Below are 21,127 nucleotides of genomic sequence, written 5' to 3'. Positions count from 1 at the left end.
CTTTTGAACGTCAAGCAAGGTTTTCGGATCCCAGACTGTGCAAGCATACTCAAGTATGCTTCTAACGTTTGTATTATACAGCAGTTCTTTAGTCTTTAAAGGGAAAAGTTTAGCGTTACGTCGCAGGAAACCTAAAACACGACAGGCTTTGGCAGTAACGAAATGCACGTGACGATGCCAAGACATTGAACTTGTTAAATATACACCAAGATATTTAAATTCCAACACTGAAAGCAGTCTGCTTCCTGCAAGTATTTGTGACTACACCTTCAGTCCAATTTAACATGGAATTACCATATTAGCCATATTCTTGCAGCTGCTAACCGCTCTCTGGGTCTTCTAAAACGTAACCTTAAACAAGCGCCTTTTCCCCTAAAAAAACTAGCATACGTTACCTTAATACGGCCTAAAATCGAATATGCGTCGGCCATCTGGGACCCGGATCAAGCATACCTTATAGATGACTTGGAATCTTTGCAAAACCGTGCTGTTAGATTCATCTTTTCTGATTATTCTGGTCATACTAGCGTCACCGCACTAAAGGCTCGCGCCGAACTTGATACGTTATCACATCGCCGCAAACTATCACGCTTGACCCTTTTCCATAAACTTTACCATCATGTTCTGCTCCATAACGATTTTTTTCAATCACCTGAATCTTTTTTTCCACTTCGCGACCACCCGCTGAAAGTTAAACGCATATCATGCCACACTTCTTCTTTTGCTAACTCTTTCGTACCACGTACTATAGTCGACTGGAATAATCTACCATCACACATCGCTTCTGAAAGGGATCTTAACAAGTTTCAGGACCTTCTAACCCAAATGTCTGTTTAGCTTTACTAATTGATTGTACCACTTGCTGCATTGAGCTGTTTTATTATTTTGTTTTGTTCCTGCGATTGTTATTGACTCTAAAACGCTATCTGTTCTTTTTTCGTGTAAATTACAATGTATACTACAGGTTTTTGTTTGTTTCTTGTTTTGTTTTCTACATGTGCTTTTTGTATTTATGTATTGCACCTTGGTGCTTGCTCATTCTTATTTTGCGTTGTGTGTCATTGCTCCCCCCTATGTAATACCCTCGATTGAGGGCCTTTAGGGGTTTATTGCATAAATAAATAAATAAATAAATAAATAATGGTTTCCAATGCATCATGTGGCCAAATTATTGGACCGTGTGATTCAAGCTGTTTGCACGTTGTCTGATCATTTTGAGTCAGACGTCAAAACGTTTGTGGTTAGCAACCTTTCGAGTGGCACATGATAACAGGTTAGACCTCGCCACTTTCAATTCTGCCAACCTCACGCATAGCAAAACTTGTTCTTACACTCTGTCACCACACAAAAAAATTTGACCCTAAAATGGTAGTCAGCTCACCACTCATACAGCAAACGCCTGCATATTGTATTTTGCGGAAATGTAGACTGAACTGCAGGAACATGTCTCTTTTCCCACACACATGAGCCACCATGAGGTTCCACTGTGTTTGCTGGGGTGATTGCAAATGCAAAAGTGATATTATGAACATAGGCTAGCTCTTCCCTACATTACGTGGGACAACAGAGTTGCCAATCGCATGCAATCCAAGGTGTGCCAACCTCCGTCAGTCACATTGGGGCATCCACGAGCTTCGATGCTCTGGAGAAGACCCTGGCAGGACAGACTGCCCAGGCCGGAATCTGTAATCTGTCGAGGCATTAAAAGAAAAGGAAAGGCATACTCATGGGATGCCCAAACAAAACATTAAATCATGCAGGGTCTTAATACATGCACACAAACCTTCTAGCCTCTTAGTGCTGCAACAGCATTTCTTCCAGCCTGCTGACATGCTGAATGGAAGTGTTTGAAGACTGTGCACTAAGCACCTCATCCGTGCACCAAGCATCTACTGCTCTTGAAATTCATCCTTCAGTGATTATGATGTCATAAGAACAATTTCAGACTGTTTCAGAGCGTTTCTGGCCCTGAAGACAGGTGCACCGCTGTTTGTGTTCAAAATTGGTGGCCAGATACATTAGTCCCTTCCGATGCAAGTTTTAGTTCTACCTGAGTAGGCAAATATCAGAATGCCAGCAAGTCATGCACCCAGAGGCTCTATCCACACATGCACATCAGCCACACCAGATACCGTATTTACCCAATTCCAACGCGCCCCCGATTCCAACGCGCACCCAATTTACGGCACAAAAAAAAAAATTTTCAAGCCCCGATTCTAACGCGCGCCCGATATTGGTAATGAAAAAAAAAAAAACTACAAGCCCCGCTTCTAACATGCATGCGACTTCCACGAATGAAAATAATTTGCAACCGTTTTTATATTTTAAGGAGAGATGCGGGTGAAAAAACCGCGATTTTTTTCGATAAGTCGATTTTGTATTTTCTTGCGTTTTATATTCCCACAAGCCTCTTCTTTTATGTGTAAAAAAATGAAAGCCAATAATCAATGGGAAGTTAGTAAAAATGCAATTAAAACACTCGCGGTGGCTCGCGAAAGTGCAAATTTGACCGAATTTCGGGAACGCGGCATTTCGCTCCACGCCGTCGCCCGCTCTTGAATATTCGCGGGGAAGTAGGCCTACTCATCTTCTGCGAGAAGCCACTTCGGCAGCGGCGCATTCTTGATAAAAATACGAAAAAAAAAGATCGTCGCGCCCGAGTTGAGCGTCGCGACTGGCCCTTCAAATCACGTGGTACGATCGGAGCCCTTCCATTGGCTACGAGCATTCCACTGCACGGTCGGGCGCAGACGCTCTTTCTTCGTTCTGCCGCCACCGAGACGTAAACCAACGCTTCTGCCCGGGTTTTTCTCCTTTCTCCGCTATGGATGTGACTGAGAAACGAGATTTTCTTTCACGCAAGTTCCTGACAAAGCATCAGTATAAAGGAAGACGCCCCAAGCGCAAGCGGAGAGCTCCGGTGACGGGAGGTTCGTCTGCTGCTAGGCGTAACTGCGGCAACGGCGATGCACCATTTGGATCCTTCAAGCTTCTTGCGGAGCATCCATGACTTTGTCAGTGCATCTCAGCGAAAGATAAAGATCTTCGGCGGCCAAAACAAGCGTAAAAACGACCGCGGAAGCGCTGTTATCTGTGAGATCGGCATGATGCACGACCTCGTCAGCGGCGCGCGGCGTGCCCCGCCTACGGACGATGTAATCTCTGTCAGAGAATCGACCGCAAAACAGAAAGGAGTCTCATCGTTTTTGGAACTTTACCGCCGAAATGACGCGTTTCCGACAACCGTTGTTTCATCAACATATTCTTCGAGCCGCGTATCTCGATCGTGCAACGGCAGTGATGAGGCGTCCGCCCGCGGCAGTGCACGGGATACCGTCGCCGTGTACGTGGTCGTTGAGCACGCGACCAATGACAAGCGCCACACCGGTTGAAAACGGCTCCTGCGACGCAGAAAACAACGAGCAAACGTGCTCCCATGCTTGCCAGCAGTTAGTGAGCTCCCACATCGTATAATGGCGATGACGATGGGCAGCTATGGGGCAGTTTCGGTTTGCACTCGAATCCAACGCGCATGCGATTTTGAGACGTATTTTCCCCAAAGAAAGGTGCGCGTTGGAATTGGGTAAATACGGTACTCAAGTTGAAATGAAAGGAAGGCAACATGCAAAGAAACAAAATTACCACAGTCCACACATCAAGCCAGGCTTACCTGCCCCAAGTAGTTGATCTTGAGCTGCCGTAATCCAGCACACCTCGACAGGTGGCTTAGCGCAACATCAGTGATACCCTGGTGGCAGCAGGTAATGTCCAGAAACCTGCATCACACAATGCACCCAGCACCTCTCGCTCAATCACTTCATACTCAGCCGCAGCATCTGCCGAAGTGTGCACGCCAAGTGGACCACACAGGGTGACACACGTCTATGCTCAATACCAATACCTCATGAGCACAGGCAGAGCAATTTCACACAGGTAGCATTGCCAATGGCCACGTGAGGAGCATTTCTGGAGGTCTGTCCAAGCCAATAAAGGGACCATCACTGCCACGTGGTCTGTGCCCTTTGGCGTAAAAATCGCTTGTGGGCAAATGAATCAGTGCGGCAGCTGATCAAACTCTTCATAATCCTGCACTAATTTAGTGAGCTGACCAGCACTACAGTAAAACCTCACTATAATCAAACTGTTTATAACAGAATAATGAATATAAAGAAGGAATAGCCTTAGTAGCTACCATAAAAGCCCATGCATTTGAGATCTTGTTTTTAGGAAGCAAAATTTTCCTATAACAGGATACAACAAACCTCCAATCAACCCCACTGGCCATTTCTCGCCGAGTATGTCACAACAGTGCCCAACGCTTTTGTACCGATTCGATGCCGCAAACTAAAATCACTATGTAATTCACCTGCTCTGTCAAGCACTGCATTATGCTTACGGAAAATTTATCCTCCCTCAATGGGGGGCCTGCAAGGAATGTTAAGTCTTCTGGACGATTTGCCAGCACCAGCACATGGTTTGACGCTGGTCCTCCCTTCTTCCACATAAAATTTGGTACGTGGCCCACTGAAAAATGCCTTATCCACAAGGCCCACAATGCTATGCTGCGTTTCAACAATGTCACCAAGGTCATTGGAATCTCCCCATTTTCCGACCTCTTCACTGCACACAGCCCACTGTGGGCACGCTTTGCTTCCCTGGTTACATGTGTAGTTTAGTTCCAGTTTTCGCAGCACGGTCGCATGGTTAAATCCATTTGGCAGTGCACTTCCTGTGCTTATCAATGATGATGTCCCGCTGTTTCTACAGGGCCGAGCGGCACGAAACAAAAGCGCAAAACAATTTCCATTAACCAGACGGTGGTAATCAGAAAAGCTTCAGTCTGGCGTGTGCGTTTTCCAAAAAGCAATCCTGTCATGTGATGAGGAGTCGCGACGTGAATGCTCATTCGCGAACTGTGCCGCAAAGCCAACCAAAAAAAAAAAAAAAAGGTGCTCGTGACGAAATCACCACTGTACGCCCTATTTAACAGCGTCCTGTACCGGCTTCAGTACTTAGAAAATGGAGCTAAGTATTCTGAATAGGTCTCCCTGTATGCATCAGCCACAGAGCCCATTTCCCACGAAAACGCCCCGACCACAAAAAATTCCCATGTGAAGCAACACATGATGGCATACTTCTGCAACGCCATTGACTGACCTGAGCTTGGTGCAACCGGCACAGATGACCGCAATAACAGCATCGGTGACTGCCTTGTTGTGACTCAGATTCAGCTCTTCCTGCATTTTCCATCAGAGAAAAGAAGGAAACTAAGAATGCCATTTTTTAAATGTACAGGAGTGAGCTCCTTTAAGACAGCACACCACTAAAACCACACAAAATGCAATTCCCCCAAAAATCCAAGGGGTAGCGATAAATTTAAATAAAGACAGAAAACTGAGCTGTTTTAACTGGTGTTAAACATAAATGTGCTAGTACTTTCAAGTGCTACCTTAAAATTCCTGTGGAGAAACAGGGAAAGATTTATGGAGGCAATGTTAAAGTAGCAAAACTTTCTGTATGCCACATTTACTTAGAAAAAAAAAAAAACGTCAAAAGTGCTAACACAGAAAGACAATGGCACATCAGGAACAATGGTCAAATGAACATTTGTTCTCAAGAAAAAATCTTGCATCCTACTTGAGCACTCCACCAGTTGTGCTTACCAATAATGGCAGGTTGCCAACAGCACCAATACTGCCACTGGTCACTGAAAGAAATGCAAGTTTATTTAAGAACACATATCTGCAACACACACTCAAACATAAGATGCTTGAAAAAACAATTCAGCAAATACACATAGAAACACAGGAAGGCAGCAAAGGATACTGAATTGTACTTACAGTTGAGGAATGATCCAGACAGGTTGAAAACCCTCAGTGCCCTCAGGTTCTGGATAAAGGAAAAATAGAACTGAAAAAGCTGTACAAGCAAACCTCCTTCGCAAGTAAAAGATGGTGTCTAGGCCTATAACTTACCCCTTGTTGATGCTGAGCAAGAGCAAGCATTTCAGCTCTGCCCAAAGCAGTCCCACTGTGTGAATACCTCCTGCTCTCAATTCAATGACCAGAGCAAACTTCAATTCAATTTCTGTCTAATCTGGTTTTTTGGTTTGGTTTTTCGGGGTTTAACGTCCCAAAGCGACTCGGGCTATGAGGGACGCCGTAGTGAAGGGCTCCGGAAATTTCGACCACCTGGGGTTCTTTAACGTGCACTGACATCGCACAGTACACGGGCCTCTAGAATTTCTCCTCCAAAGAAATTCAACCGCCGCGGCCGGGACCGAACCCGCGTCTTTCGGGTCAGCAGCTGAGCACCATAACCACTGAGCCAATCTATTTTCTTCCTCCGTTTTCTTCGGTGAAATGTAATGCATATCGCCTCTTTGTAGAACATGTGGCACCGTTTACAAAAGTTCCAAAGGCACCTAGAAGTTTGCGAATGCACAATCAAGAGAATGTGACTCTTTAGGAGAAGCATGACGAAAGCCAACAGCCACCGAGACCAAGGATAGTTTAACGACGGCCTCGAATCTGGCAGTCTTGATGCCATAGGTAGCACAAGAGGGTTCTCGCACAGCTTTCGGCCTCACCGTTCGATCATGTTCCTCCGTGGCACTCATGGTAATACAGGACGTACTTTGTCCGTCGCTATGGACAAGGGTGCCACTGGTGAACACTCTCAAGGTTTGGTCACACTACACATAAATACCCCTAAAAGCAGATTGGACAGCCATCACCATTGCTCAGCTAATAGAGCCCCAGATGTGAAATTTGGAGGTCATGGGTTCGGATCCCACCGGTGGCATGCCGTTGTTTTCTCTTCTGCTTTTATTGATCTCCCAATGATGCAAACCACAAATTTAGGAAAAGAAAATACATCCCCTATGCTCTTTGGTCTCGGTGGCTGCTGGCTTCCGTTACATCCTAACGAGCACCACTTTCCATCCCCGTGTCTACTCCTCAGTGATCACACCCACCTGGCACAGCAACAGCAGGTCGTGGTCGGTCATTTGGAGGCAGTCGCTCAGCGTGAGCTCAGACAAGAAGCAGCACTTGGTGGCAATCTTGGAGAAGCCAGTCGCAGTCAGCCCCGCACAGCCACGAAGGACGAGGCGACGCAACCGGACTCCCGCCATGTGAAAGCACTGCAGCGGGTGGCAGCACACTATACTGAAGACAAGTTCTGTCATCACGCGCTACCCTAGCGGATGAAAATCACAACTAACAATCAGGAATGAAAATAAATACAACACAAACTGAAAGAGGAAAATTTGTTCACACAAACACTCCAACAGAAGTTCACAGAAGACGCAGCTTCAATAGGTTGTTTGGCTTTGGTCATTAAAGGTGTCTCGGAAAACAGAATAAAATACATTTTAATACAGTGGCCAGACAGTGGTATAACATGATTCAGACTATGTATTCCGTTCTGCGATACATCCAATGGGTCAGCATAGGAACTGTCAAGACACGTTTTATTGCATAGCCAGAAGTCACATAATCGTGCACGTCTCACTATGCCAGTGTCCTTCGCATGCCGCAGTTCACGCTTCGACCCCGCATGTACCGCTTCTGTACACATTACGGCTGTGCTCCCCACACGCCACACAGCCAAGCACGTCCCCGCCAGCCTGTCGCATGTCTACCACAGATGTGTCACCTCCAGGTGTTCCCACGTTGTCACAGTGTCCTACTGTGACACTTAATGGTGCTGCTCACACTGGCTCTTACTTACAGCCTTCCCCCTTAATACAGGCAAGAGGGCCTCCATGGTGGGTGGCATGGAGTCAGATGGTCTGCATTGGCCACACCCATAAGATTCCCTGATGTAGGGTCCTTGAGCTTAAAGTTATTTTGGCCCACATGAGTAATGATGAGGTAGTGCCCTAAGCAGTGAGGGGCCAGTTTAGCTGTGAAGCCCGAGTGTGCATGTTACGAAGCACAGGATCGCCAACTTTGTTGGTGGCTGGCTGATGGTGCTTGTTATAACACTTCACTTGTTCAGCCTATGCGAATGGTTGGTGCTCCACGGCCATGACTAGGACATCCTGCAAGTATAGGTCCAGCTCTGCAGAGAATGCATGGGGGGCCAATGCAGGAACTTGGCATTCAGCTGCTGTCTGTCAGCCCAGGGTGTGTGCAGTTCCCACTCAGAACACAAGAATGGAGGCATGAAGCCTGTCACTATGCTCCCCAACGTCCGCATCACGAAAGCCACCTATGTCTCTTTTCTCAATCACAGTTAGAGGTGCAGCAGTTCACAATGGTTTGCTTGACTACTGCGTTGTAGCATTTTACAGGCTGTCCAGCAGGTCTGAAGGAAACTCTGTGCCCCTCTTGCATACCCCAATGTTGCAGCACTCCTTTCCAGATCTTGCTGACAAATGCTTGAAGTTGTAGCCTGAGATAGGAGAAGGTACACCGTGGCGAGAGAAGACTTCTGCTATCCGGTCGACAATGGCAGCCAAGTTGGTGCACACAAGAAGAAAAGCTCAATGAACTTGGTGAAGGTGTTCAGAACTACAAAAATGGCCATACGAGATCCATGCTGAGTTGTTGTAGAGGTGTGGACGCCCACATGCTGTCCATAAGGCCCTTAAAGTTCTAACAAGGCCTGAAGGCTTGGCACAGCTGGCAGCCTCGTACGTGGCGAGATGTGTCGGACCGGACACCCATCCAAGTGAAGCGGCTCTCGACACGTCTTAAGCTTTTGAAGAAACCTGAATGTCCACTGTGTGGGCAGTCATGCTTTAACTTCAGGACAAACTCCCTCAGGTGAAGAGGGAGTCACAGAACAGCTTCCTCTCCTCGCATCCAAAACAAAATGCCATCTTATGCTACATGGCTTTCTCTGGCCAAGTCACAAAGCATTCTTGCTCTTTTGGGGTCGTCTGGAATTACAGCCGCTTGAAGATACTGTAGCAGCAGCTGCAGCAATAAGTCTTTCTGTTGTTCATGCCTCGATTTTGCATTGTCGGTTAGGGGTGAAGTGTCTGCTAGGTCAGCAGAAGGTAGGTCTGTTCGTTTAGGGCAGTACTGTCAACTGCAGTTTCATATCAGCACACTTGGTACATAAAAATATTTCCATCTTTCAATCAAGGACTAAAGTTTCGAGCCCAAACTTCAAGACAATGATGCTTAAGGCGACATTGTACAGAATTTCTGTCCACAAATCAGCAACTGCCCTTGGTACATAATTTTCTGGACTGCACACACTACACTGCAAGCTCCAACGAGTTCCTCACCTGACCAGATAGCTTGGGCATCTCGGACAAGTCCAAGTGTTCCAAGTACTTGCACAGGTGGAGGAGCCACCAAAGCCTGAAAAAAGAAAACTTTCATGTAGTATAACAAATAACCTCGCCCCAACCGCACAGGGGCAGGATGTGCACCACAACTCACCCTTTCTCCCCGACATCGCCGCACCTCTTCAGTAACACAGCCTGAAAAGGCCAAGAATGCAGTAGCAGGTTAGCTCAGCTGTAGATGAATTAAGACACTCAGCTGAGCCAACATCTACAACAGAGCCTGCACTCTGGAATGGTGACCTATGGGCATGGTTGGCTGCAGTGATGAAAATGGCTCCAGTGATGACAGTGATTTGTAGACAGAGTCAACATTGCCAGTTCCTTTCAAAACAGCCCCACACGTGCCTTTCTGTGAAACAATTTCCTTCCACACTGGTTCTGCCAACAAGAATGCTCTGATTGCGACTGCAGCCTGCTCTGTGCACCTGAAAATCATCTCTAGGTATTTGGCACTTCCTTCTGAAGGCTTGTTGCCTGTGACTGATTGTGCCAGCAGATGTGAGCCACACCCAAGAAAAATTATTTAAAAGAAGCGAGGCATCAAAACAAGCTTTTTGAGAAAACCAAAGCAAAGTGTCGCTCAAAGCAGCCATTTCACAAAAGTACAACCCCAGATGCTAAATAAGTACCAACACCAAACTTTTGCATTTCACATTGTTTATTAGTTAACAATGGCCAGCGAGCCAGTAGGTATGGCATAAATCAAATCTGACTCAGCACGCAAGACATACAATTACAGCAAGGAGTACAACACAGCTTAACTTAACTCTTTCCTTGCCACGAGAAAAATGACCGAATTTGAGTGTTTTAATGAAAATTATCTCTTCAAGAAGTGCTAAATGCAATGCGCATTGTAAAATATCAAACTGTAGCTTATTAATTATACTTTCGGAAAAAAAAAACACCAGAGTTGTGTGCGCAAAACTTTTAGAAAATTTATTGGTTAAATATGCTGCTAACAAAAAAACAAGCAAAACAAAAACAAGCGCTACACTGAGCTAGCAACTGATTAAAAAATTAAAATACAATAGACTCGCAATAATTCAGTCAGATAATTTTAATTTTTGGTTAATTCAAACAAATTTCAAAATTTTGGTTGGCTGGCTATATTTTCAGTGCATTTTAAAGCCACTTAAATTGTACCACGGATTCTCTTAAATTCACTTTAGGGGGGACACTGGTTTTAAGTCCATACTTTTAGTCCAATCCCAATGAAAGTGTATCACCTTACTATCTTGCACTGACCTCAAATGTGAAATTACTTTTTCCATAAATTAGTCAGTTCCTGGGATATGTAATTTTAATTAGCCCTTCATTGGTACCTCAGTGCAATAATCAAGGCTGTTTTTCCATTTTTTCCTCAGTAGTAATTTTACAGCACTTGGAATTGCAATATCCAAGGTGTGAATGTAATGCATCAATAAACTTAGCGAAATCTTAATTTTTGAGATGCGACTGAACAATTGTGCTTCGACTGAGGGCCTTCCCAAGCCTGCCTTGCCACCCAAGTACATGCTGGTCATCTGGCACAGCAGGGAGCACAAAATATGCATTTTTTTCTTTTGTTGTTTTTTTCCCAAAAATATCGATAGAAAGTTGAGAGTGCGCAAATTACCCAAGTAAATATGGTTTGGTTTGGTTTGGTCTATGGAGTTTAACGCCTCAAAGTGACTCAGGCTATGAGGGATGCCGTAGTGAAGGGCTCCGTAAATTTCGACCATCTGGGGTTTTTCACTGTCCACTGACATAGCACAGCACACGGGTCTCTAGAATTTCGTCTCCATTAAAATTCGACCACCACGGCTAGGATCGAACCTGCATCTTTCGGGTCAGCAGCCGAGCACCATAACCACTGAGCCACAGCAGCAATCAAGTAAATATGGTATTCACACCTTTGTTCCAAATATAACGTAGGATGTGATCTGAAACTGATGAAGTGAGGAAAAAAAACTCGTGTTATATTCTTGTAAATACAGCACGCATTAAAAGCCGAGCTTACAGTTTTGCACGAATACTTCTCCTAGGACAACGGCAAGTCATTCTTGGTGCTACAGTTAAGTGTGACACACATACAGTACAAAAGGGGCAACTGAGGTGCCGTGTAAACCTTGAGCTTGGGGCACTTCTGGGCGAGCTGCTGGATACACACATTGGTCATCTGCACACCAGACGCATCCAGGTACTCCAGGTTGGGGCACAGCATGCCTGCACAACACAAAACATACGCCCATCACTCTTCCTCCCTGCAGCCACAAGGAGTAGCTCTGCACAGGAGCTACGCACACCCTCCCTCCTCACACCTCAACAATACAAATGTAAGCAGAAATTGTTTCTGTATTGCTAGACGCTGCAGTCCTTCTCACCTACCGTCGCATTTCACAGCGATGTTACGTTTACTTCTTAGCGGGCACCATTTACTTAATTATGAAAATAAAGTAAGTTCATGCCAAACTCTTTTAAAGGTGCAGTGAAGAGGAATCTGAACTCGTCTTTTGGCCGCGGGAACTCAATCTACACGTTCCGAGCATTCTTAGAAACTGCGATTTATTGCCCTGCGTGGCCGATTTCCCTAATTAAATCGGATTAACGTCCGGCTCCCGCCTTTTCTTTTTAAATTCTCCCCATACGGTGGGCGGAGTCAACCAACACGTGGGGTGCCTTTCAGCCAGCTCCATGGAGCTTGCCGCTCTGCCATCGGCGGAGTAATACGTAGTAATCTGTAGTAGAAAATAGTCTGCGCATATTTTTATTTCTGCAGGCTTATTTTGCGGCTATATTATCTGTGAATGAAACTAATTATGCACAGAAACCTAAAAAACAAAATAAAGCGAAAGCAAAGCCTCCAATGAGCCGGCTGAAATGCACTCCACTTGTTGGTCAACTCCGCCCACCATACGGGGAGAATGAAAAAAAAAAAGGTGGGAGCTGGACGTTAGTCCGATTTAATTAGGAAAATCGGCCACACAGGGCAATAAGTCAAAGTTTCTAAGAATGCTCGGAACGTGTAGATCAAGTTCCCGCGACAAAAAGACTAGTTCAGATTCCTCTTCACTGCACCTTTAAGGTGGAAAGTAAAAAATTAAGGTGCACTTTTGTTTGGTGCGACACTCTTGGAAGCAACAGGCATTGTAAATTCGATAATACTTGCAAGGCTCAGAATTAAAAGCAGAGCTCCATCAGACATAATGGTGACAGCCACACTAGAATTCTCAAACATGTCACTAAAGCTGTCTCTGCGCCTTGTTTTGTACTAAACCCTACCAAAACCACTGTAGGCTTTCTCTCCATTTAAGCACTCCTGAGATCATTTTTTCCTCAAAAGTGTCACTCCCATCTCAGCAAGGATGCGCTGAGTTGAGTTGAGTTGAGCTGAAATCTATGCCACATAAACGACTTAGGCTATCATGTGCCAAAGACGAGGTTAAAAAGTCTGTTTGTTTATTGCACTAGAGCTTTTCCAATCTATACTCAGTTATCTATAATCAGAGCATACTAAAATACTCTGTTTAGGATACTTGCTTCTTTTAAAAAACTTAAAATACAGGATACATCAATAAGACCATTTTCACCTAAGAGCAATGTTAGATGGAATGAAATGTGCTCATTGTAAAACATAGCAAAATGTTTTTTCCTCAGTGTTTCCAGTTTCCTGCTCGGAAATTAAGTGTGGTTAACTGTTATCTCATCCAGCATTGTTCACATAGTGGCTTGTCTTGTTTTGTCAGCATGAAGTTGTATGTTACGGGTGTGTGTCCTATGCGAAGACGGCAGAGAATCACTTTTTTGAAACGTTCTTGGTTTGTGCTAGACTTCCATTCCACTACACTGCCGCGGTGGCTCAGTGGCTATGGTGCTCGGCTGCTGGCCTGAAAGACGTGAGTTCAATCCCAGCCGCGGAGTTCAGATTGTGATGCAGGCGAAATTCTAGAGGCCGGTGTACTGTGCTCTTAACGTTGAAGAGCCCCACATGGTCAAAATTTCCAGAGCCCTTCCCTATGGCGTCCCTCACAGCCTGAGTCACTTTGGGACATTAAACCACCATAAATGGCCATGGACAGTTCAGTCGAGCCAGGGCCTAATTTCTTTTAGGTAACTGAAAAGAGCAAGATTTTTAATAACGTCATGTTGAGTTATTTCAGACCCTTCTGCCTATCACCGAAATTACTACATTTGGCAAGGCTATGGCTACCTTGGCATAAAAATACAAATCAAGCCAATCCGCAGTTGGCAGTGCCTAGTTAGGGATAAGAACGGTGGAATCGTTAAACAGAATCGAAAACAGGGCAAGTTTATCCCACATTCATTTTGCTGTCGGCGAGAGGAGGCAAAGCGAATATCACGTGTGCCATTTAAAGGCAATGAATATGCCTAAAAACCGAATAACATTGACGAATTCTCTCCGAAGCGGGTGACGCGGGCACTGCCATGTTGACAACGGTATTTTTCCTAGCGTAAGCAAGAGCACGCACGCTAAATTCGAAAAACAGCGCAAGTAACACGAACGTACGGAAAACCTCGATTTGAAATAGCGTTTGGCGCATGCACAGTACGAAGGACACTATTTTATAGCGTCCACGATGCCTTTGCATATGCCTGCGTACGCTTTACTAAAGGTCTCCAATATTTAAACAGTTATTGTCTGACTGTTTCTCTCCATAGTTCCTGTTCTAAGCCATCTTTTATTACCTGTTTATTGCCTTGTTTCATTTCCATGTCTCTATAATGTCAACAGCTGTGTCTACTTATGCTTGCAATTTATGTTTAAGTACTTGAATTTTTTTTTTTACGACCCAGTAGTAGTGAATATCAAACATATTTGATTCTTATTCGAATATTTGCACACCGCTACTAAAAATGAACCTACGACCTTGAGGTGAGCAGCCAAACACCAAAGCTGCAGAACTACCAAGTCACATAATGGCCTCTGTTTAGGGGTAATTATCTCTGTACAGCCCTTAAGGAGGAACTAAGGACAAATTAAACAACAAAGGTGCTACTTTCACTGAAAATGCAGCTTTTATAAGCTACCAAAGGCCAAGAAATTAAACAGAAGCGTTGCGACCACAGACCGATTTTGCAAGTAAACTGCAGGTGCGTTGACACAGTTTTCTGGGCATGGATCTCACACTATAGGCTGCACAGCCGTTCACTTCGAATCAGTGATTGGAGAGTTCTTTTCGTTGTAGACGTCAAGAGTTTGAATTGAGTGACGGTAAATGCTTTAATGCAACTTTATCAGCAAAAAATGCACCTGTTGCAGCTGGACAAGCATCAACATACTCTGAAAGAGCTACAGGGTCAATTTTTACTCAGAACAAACATTACATAGAGTTGTTCTCAGGGTTCTTTCAAGAGAGAAGCTTCTGCATTGTCAGCTGATGGGGCCCACAACTACTCAACTATCTGACACTAATAGCAGTAACATACTCACTGATTGCTTCGGATGTCTTGTAGTCAAGGACATGAGATGCGGAGGAGAGATCCAGGCTGCGGAGGGATTCACCACAGCGGACCAGAAGGGCTCGGAGGATGCTCACAGTCAGGGCTGAGGAGAGGGAGACTAGTCACTGGGACCATTCATGCGGTGCCAACACAAGGAAGGGGCCGAAAAACTCTTGCCCTACACAGGCCGCTGCACTAAACACAGGCTGAATTCAATTTGTAGTCATTTACAGCTTGAACCATCTCTTAGAACATGTGAATAATGAAAGAGGCCTGCGGTGAGCATATAATAACAGAGAAGAACCTTACACACTAATAAATGACAAATGCAGCAAAAACCCCTTTGTATGACCTAACTTAACCGCATTAGACGCACATCAGAAATTTCCACATTTACCCCACTTTTTTTTTTGTTTGCAGGCAGGTACAACATAGCCTACCAATACTTAGGTTAATTTACATGCACTCAGGAAAGCTCGCACATGCTCGTGGTGAAAACATAGCCTACCAATACTCAGGTTAACTGACGTACACTCAGGAAAGCAGTCACACACACTCATGGTGCCACACAACATTCAGAACAGTTCATTCAATTTCACGCACTACTGCCATTATTCCACATAACCTCCAAATGAAGCACGAGATCCTGACATAAGGTAAGCACTCGTAAACACAACAAAGTGTATACATGAGGTTGTTGAAGTAATGCACCGTATTTACAAGTATACAATGTGATTACAAATATAATGTGGTGGGGGAAGAAAGAAGTTTGAGACCCCATAAATTAAGAAAAATGCATACATAATAAGATTATAACATGACCACAGTTCATTAAAGCCCACTCCTGCCGAGGCACTAAGGGCTCAGAAAAAAATAAACAGGTTTATTGGTTTAATGGGGTTTAACGTCCCAAAGCAACTCCGGCTATGAGGGACGCCGTAGTTAAAGGTTCCGGAAATTTCGACCACCTGGGGTTCTTTAACGTGCACTGACATCGCACAGCACACGGGCGTCTAGAATTTCGCCTTCATCGAAATACGGCCGCCGCGGTCGGGATCGAACCCGCGTCTTTCGGGTCAGCTGCTGAGTGCCGTAACCACTGAGCCACCGCGGCGGGAGAAAAGAAAAAACAACCAAACAGACAATACACAAAAATCCAGAAACAACAGATGCGTCGATACTATTTGAGAGGCAGGACTTCAGAAATGTGCACGGCATCATTGACATCAGCAAAGGCTCCAACACATGGTCTTGAAAAAAAAATTTTTATTGAAGAAGTCGCAGTTACGAAATCTTCAGGGAATATGTATTTTTGTGTGCTGATTCTAAATATGTCATTTAATTTCATGTAAAACAATTCCTTGAGCACTTATGGACTTTTTATGCTACTATTTTGCGGAGAGTTTTGAAGAAAATTTGCTGCGGGAAACTCGCTGAAATGTATGTTATTGGGTTCTCTTGACACCAAGGAATACAATACGAGTGAAATTGTCTTCCTACCTATCATAGAACTTAAGTTATAGAGTTTCGAAGTTGTCGCTTCAGAAATGAGAAGGAAAGTGTGTATTTCCGTTTATGAAGTGGCAGCTTCAGTACCCTATTACTCAAGTTCTATGAGAGCCAGGATGATGATTTTACCCTTATTGTATTCCTTGGTGTCAAGAGAACCCAATGGCATACATTTCAGCGAGTTTCCTGCAGCAAATTTCCTTCAAAGCTCTCCGCAAAATACTTGCATAAAAAGTGCATAAGTGCTCAAGGAATTGTTTTACATGAAATCAAATGACATATCTATAATCAGCGCACAAAAATACATGTGCCCTGAAAATTTCATAACTATGACTAAATTAATAAAATTTTCTTTTCAAGACCAGTGTCCCCCCTTAATGTACACAGTCTCCCCCACAGCATCATTGTGTTCCATGCTGCCTAACCCCAGTACCCATTATAGTCCTCATTTCCTTTCCCTACCCCACTCAACTGCTGTTTCAGTGCCTTCTCTTTCTGAATGGCCAACACCGCCTTTTTTTTTTTACTTTTCTAGCCACACTATCCTTTGTCCGTGCATGCCTGCTGTTCATCAAAAAGTTGGCTTCTCCTAGCAGGCATGTGCCTGGTGGTGAAGGTCACTACAGCTATCCTGAGCAGTGAGAAAAAAAAATGCATTGCATTTGTGCCTTGGTTTTCAATATACCGCGAAATGTGTACTGAAACTAATGAAGCGAGGAAAAAAGCTCGCATTATAGCCGTGTAAATATGGTAAGCCGTTAGCCCAGGTGCTCCCTTGGAAGACTCCCAACAACCCCTGGGCAAGCAAGTTAACGAGCATAGCAGAACACATGAGCATGGCTGAAAATGAAAGAAGATGCAAGAAATGAAAGACTAAGAGATTATTGAAAATGCAAAACACACACTAATGGGAATAATTAACAACCCTGAAATATACAACAGTTTGATAAGAAAGCAGCAAAAGTGCATTAATAATCTCAGCTTTGTGCACATATAAAAAGAATGACTAGGTCAACAAGCAAATGAGTGCGGTACCAAATCAGTCAAGGAGCGCACAATCTGATAATGTCAGTGACCAAATTGACGCCACCCATTACATAGCGAGCCAGTTACATGAGCCAGCCAGTACAGCAGAAACTGTTTGAGGCAATTAGCCAGAAGGCAAGGTGGACATTGAGTAATAAGAAGAGTTACTGAGCACAGGTAAAGTTTATCACACAAGCGGCTAAAGATTCAGTATATCAATCAGGCATTAAATCACTCAACAAAGGCAGCCCACTAAGCATGACTAAAGCTCTCAAAAAAGTGGTCTGAACAAACAATAAAGTGAATTTGTATGTGTCCCTCTCATACAGCAATGCTTGATGAATTGACAGCATATTCAGAAGTTAGCCTGACAGATGGCTAGCAGGACTAATCACAACCCTCACGAACATAACTCATAAACTGCAAATGGTCATCTCGTCAACCTTACTTGCCAATGGAAATCACCACAAGAAAAAGTGGTAGGGGTTTAATGTAGTTAAACCGAGTACACGTGCGAAATCAGGGGACATTTACGCTCCGTCTTAAGGGCTTTAGTGGGTTAATTCTCATATATGCAGAATTGGTCATTCTTTGCTTAAAATTCGTAGACTGCGGTAAGTCCTCGTACCACTACCAGTGCAGCGGTGTCAGCGGTTAAGCAATGCGCCACTACGATGGCAGGTGGCTGTTTCTATTACAGAAACTGGTAGGGACTGTGTGACATATGTTGCTCTTACAAGCAACCTCTCGCAGCCAATCATTAACTGCAACCCGCCATGGTGGTCAGTTTGCTCACAATTCGGTAGGCAGGTTGTGATGACGCCACGAGGTTACGTGACATAGGTGGCGTGATGCCCTCTACCCACTGGCTGCAACTGGCGCAACAATCCTCTGAACTTATCCGAGCTTCCTCCCATTGGCTGCAACTTGTGTGACGCTCCTCCGAACTAAGCCGAGCTTACCCGAGTAACTCGTACTGAGGAAGGCTCGGGTCCAGAGCACAAGATGACAAGATTGCTGCTCGGGGTTGGACAAGACAGCGCACAACACAAAATCCTTGCAGGGATTGACACGTCTGGGCTAGTGCTTTCGCACTAATATCTTAGATTTCAGCAATAATGCCTAGAAGAAACAGCAACAGAAGGGCCTACTTACGTTGCCCATCACTGATGGAGAAGACACCAGGGAAAGACAGCTTCTCCTGCGATCTCCAAAGCCGAAGTGCTAGCCGGCGCCAACGCTGGCAAACTGCAGAAGGTAGACAGACGGTCAGGTCACCACCAACCAGACAAAATACTTGTACACAGGCCAGCCATCTCTTTCATCTCAACTTAGGAAGCACACATACACCTATAAGGTGTATGAACTTGTGGACTTTCACCTTCAAGTCATTGTAAGTCACAAACAGCAACATGACACTAAGCCTCAGCAATACACAATCACACAAAAAGATGTGTAAACCCTGAAAATCAGACGGTTCGGTTTGATACCAACAGTAGAGCAATATATGATATTGTCAGTGGACAACGAAGAAGACAGTGTGGGCTCGTGCACGGAGCGCAAAGGGGACGATGTGTGGTTTGTGTGCCGTTGGCCGGCAGTGGTTCGACTAAGCTGCTGTCAGCATCCCTCAGTGACTACTCCTTGAGTGCGTACATTTACGTAACAATATATTGAATGTATGCCAACATGTTTATGCAATGCACAGATTGCTGTAGCCAAACAACAGAGTTCTGTGGACAGAAGTTTTTTTTTCATAATCACTGTAGTCATTGCAATACTAATTGTCTCATTGCCACTGATAAATTTATAACAGGCCCTGAGACACGTCTTTTCAATACCCTGTTGGCCAAGTAGTCACCTTTCCAAGCTTCAATACTGTACCTTCTGTGAGCATTTCTTGCTCAAAAGGCAGAAGAGCCCACCTCTTTCTATGCGGATGCGTGACTTGATGTCAAGCCAGGCGAGCACCATGAGCAGGGCGTCATCTGGCAGGTCGTCCACACACTCCAGCGACCGGCGCGGGGAGGGAGGAGGGGTCGCTGGGGTCACGTCTGCCTCCATGTCCGACACATTCTCATCCTCTTCATCGCCGTCCAGTTCCCTCTGCATCACATCATGCCGAACTGCCATTAGGCACCAGTGATGCCATAGAATGCAAAATACACACAATAAACTTGTAATGCTGCGTACCTGCCTAATCACTGCAAAGCAACAGAAAGGCACCGACAGACAAGCAACACTGCCCGACAGAAGCACTGCTGCTTTAACATCAGCCTCTCTACTGGCATGAAAATGTAGCAGCAGTTACTAGAAGCCATTGGCTACAACTAGCTACTAATAAAATTTATCAAAACCTGCCTGTTCTGCAGAAGGGACCACGAATCATCTCCAATCCCTAGAAACACAGTCAACTCCATGCCACCTATATAATACCAGCAATCGCCTACTAACCGAGCGACAAAGACAATGTTCCCATGTCAGCATGCATATTTTCCCCCCATCTGAAATAAGCATGCATTGAAATACTTGCATTTGGAAGTGGCTCCATAGTCATCTGTAGCACAGAGATGATTAACACAAACTTAATAAAAGCCCAGAAGGAAGAAGTGATGACTAGCATGGACAAGCAGGTAAACCTTGCCCCTTCAGTTGCTGTCAGTTACCAATTCAGAGTAACTTCTATGCGAAAAGAATATTGTGTCTCAATGCAAAGCAAATATTAGGGGCTCTAATACAAGGTGCACGAGGTATTTGAGAACACTATTTCCTATTGCTATAGACACCAGTAGTCTCACCACATCTATCTAGATGTGCAGCTTCTTGTATATTGACACCTTATCATCCATACTGCACAGTTGGTTCCAAGATAGAAGAGTACAGGTTGGCGCAGAAATGAAATGCCATGCAGTCCTCGTCGCCCAGCAACTTTTAAATTGTCACCTTTCTGAACGTAGCGAAATCTTTTGTTTATAAGGTGCGGAAAGAACTTATCCGCTCTGACAGTGACGTGGCATCTGTGGCGAAAAGGAAAAAGCACAGTCTGCGATCAGATGTCGCCAGAACGAGGTTTTTTTTCCAGTGTCTGCAAGTCATCTTGAATGATCATGACCAAGGAAAGTTGATAAGGGCCATTGCCAGGGAACTCCAAGTTGCAGAGTCAATTGTCAGGCTTGCTGTGCACGAGGAATTGAGGTCCTATGCCCATTCTTATGTCATGGGGAGAGGGCAATTCACGTCCGATAAAACTCGCGAGAATAGTCTGCTCTGGTCAAAGCGCTTGCTAAGCAAGCTGAAGGACCCTGAGGAGCATAGACTGCAGATTTTTTTTTTTTTTTTTGATGAAAAGAACTCTGGCCAAGACCAAAACGCTAACCGAAAGGTGCAAGCATTGATGAGGTGCCTACTGTGATGCACACAAAATTTCTGTCATCTGCAATGAGGTTAGCCGTCATCAGCAATGAGGGCGATGTCATGCCACCACACTTTTTTGCAGGAGGACTCTGCGTAAATGCTGCTGCGTATGTGGAGGTGCTTGACAGGTTGTAGAGCCCTGGATAGAAACTGTTTCAAAAGAAAGACCTTATGTCTTTCTGCAAGATTCGGCTCCCGCCCACACCGCCTGCGTTACCGAGAAGTGGCTGGCCAACAACTTCCATGACCATGTCATTCCCAACTTGTGGCCTCCTAGTTATTCAGGTTTAAATCCGCTGGACTATTATGTCTGAACTATCGTTGAGAGGGAGGCCAACAAGCAGCCACATAACATGAAAGACTCACTGAAGGCCGCCATTGCTGACTCAATGGCCAACATCTTTCTTTAGGCACCACCTGATTTGAGCA

At 44.8% G+C, this 21,127-nt stretch overlaps 1 protein-coding gene across 2 annotated transcripts in view; it reads right to left on the bottom strand.

The window, feature by feature from the left end:
* LOC149365093 (putative RNA-binding protein EEED8.10) overlaps window positions 1-21,127 on the bottom strand; it is a 50,944-nt gene that overhangs the window by 15,861 nt on the left and 13,956 nt on the right. Inside the window, exons 5-17 of one of the 2 annotated variants that reach the window (XM_089575161.1) lie at window positions 19,818-19,841; window positions 19,210-19,390; window positions 18,440-18,532; window positions 14,739-14,852; window positions 11,415-11,512; window positions 9,402-9,442; window positions 9,245-9,320; window positions 6,977-7,144; window positions 5,841-5,889; window positions 5,664-5,707; window positions 5,158-5,237; window positions 3,671-3,776; window positions 1,603-1,690 (exon numbers count right to left, since the gene is read on the bottom strand). In XM_089575161.1, coding sequence (XP_089431287.1) covers window positions 1,603-1,690; window positions 3,671-3,776; window positions 5,158-5,237; window positions 5,664-5,707; window positions 5,841-5,889; window positions 6,977-7,144; window positions 9,245-9,320; window positions 9,402-9,442; window positions 11,415-11,512; window positions 14,739-14,852; window positions 18,440-18,532; window positions 19,210-19,390; window positions 19,818-19,841 — 1,162 coding nt within the window. The remainder of the gene's footprint in view (window positions 1-1,602; window positions 1,691-3,670; window positions 3,777-5,157; window positions 5,238-5,663; window positions 5,708-5,840; window positions 5,890-6,976; window positions 7,145-9,244; window positions 9,321-9,401; window positions 9,443-11,414; window positions 11,513-14,738; window positions 14,853-18,439; window positions 18,533-19,209; window positions 19,391-19,817; window positions 19,842-21,127) is intronic. The other variant, XM_089575162.1, reaches the window with a different exon arrangement.

The sequence above is a fragment of the Amblyomma mixtum genome, chromosome 2, assembly GCF_055824585.1.
Source record: "Amblyomma mixtum isolate Tamu chromosome 2, ASM5582458v1, whole genome shotgun sequence".
NCBI classification, from domain to species: Eukaryota; Metazoa; Arthropoda; class Arachnida; order Ixodida; family Ixodidae; genus Amblyomma; species Amblyomma mixtum.
The sequence above is the reverse complement of the archived record's forward strand: the minus strand, read 5'-3'. Positions and strand labels throughout refer to the sequence as shown.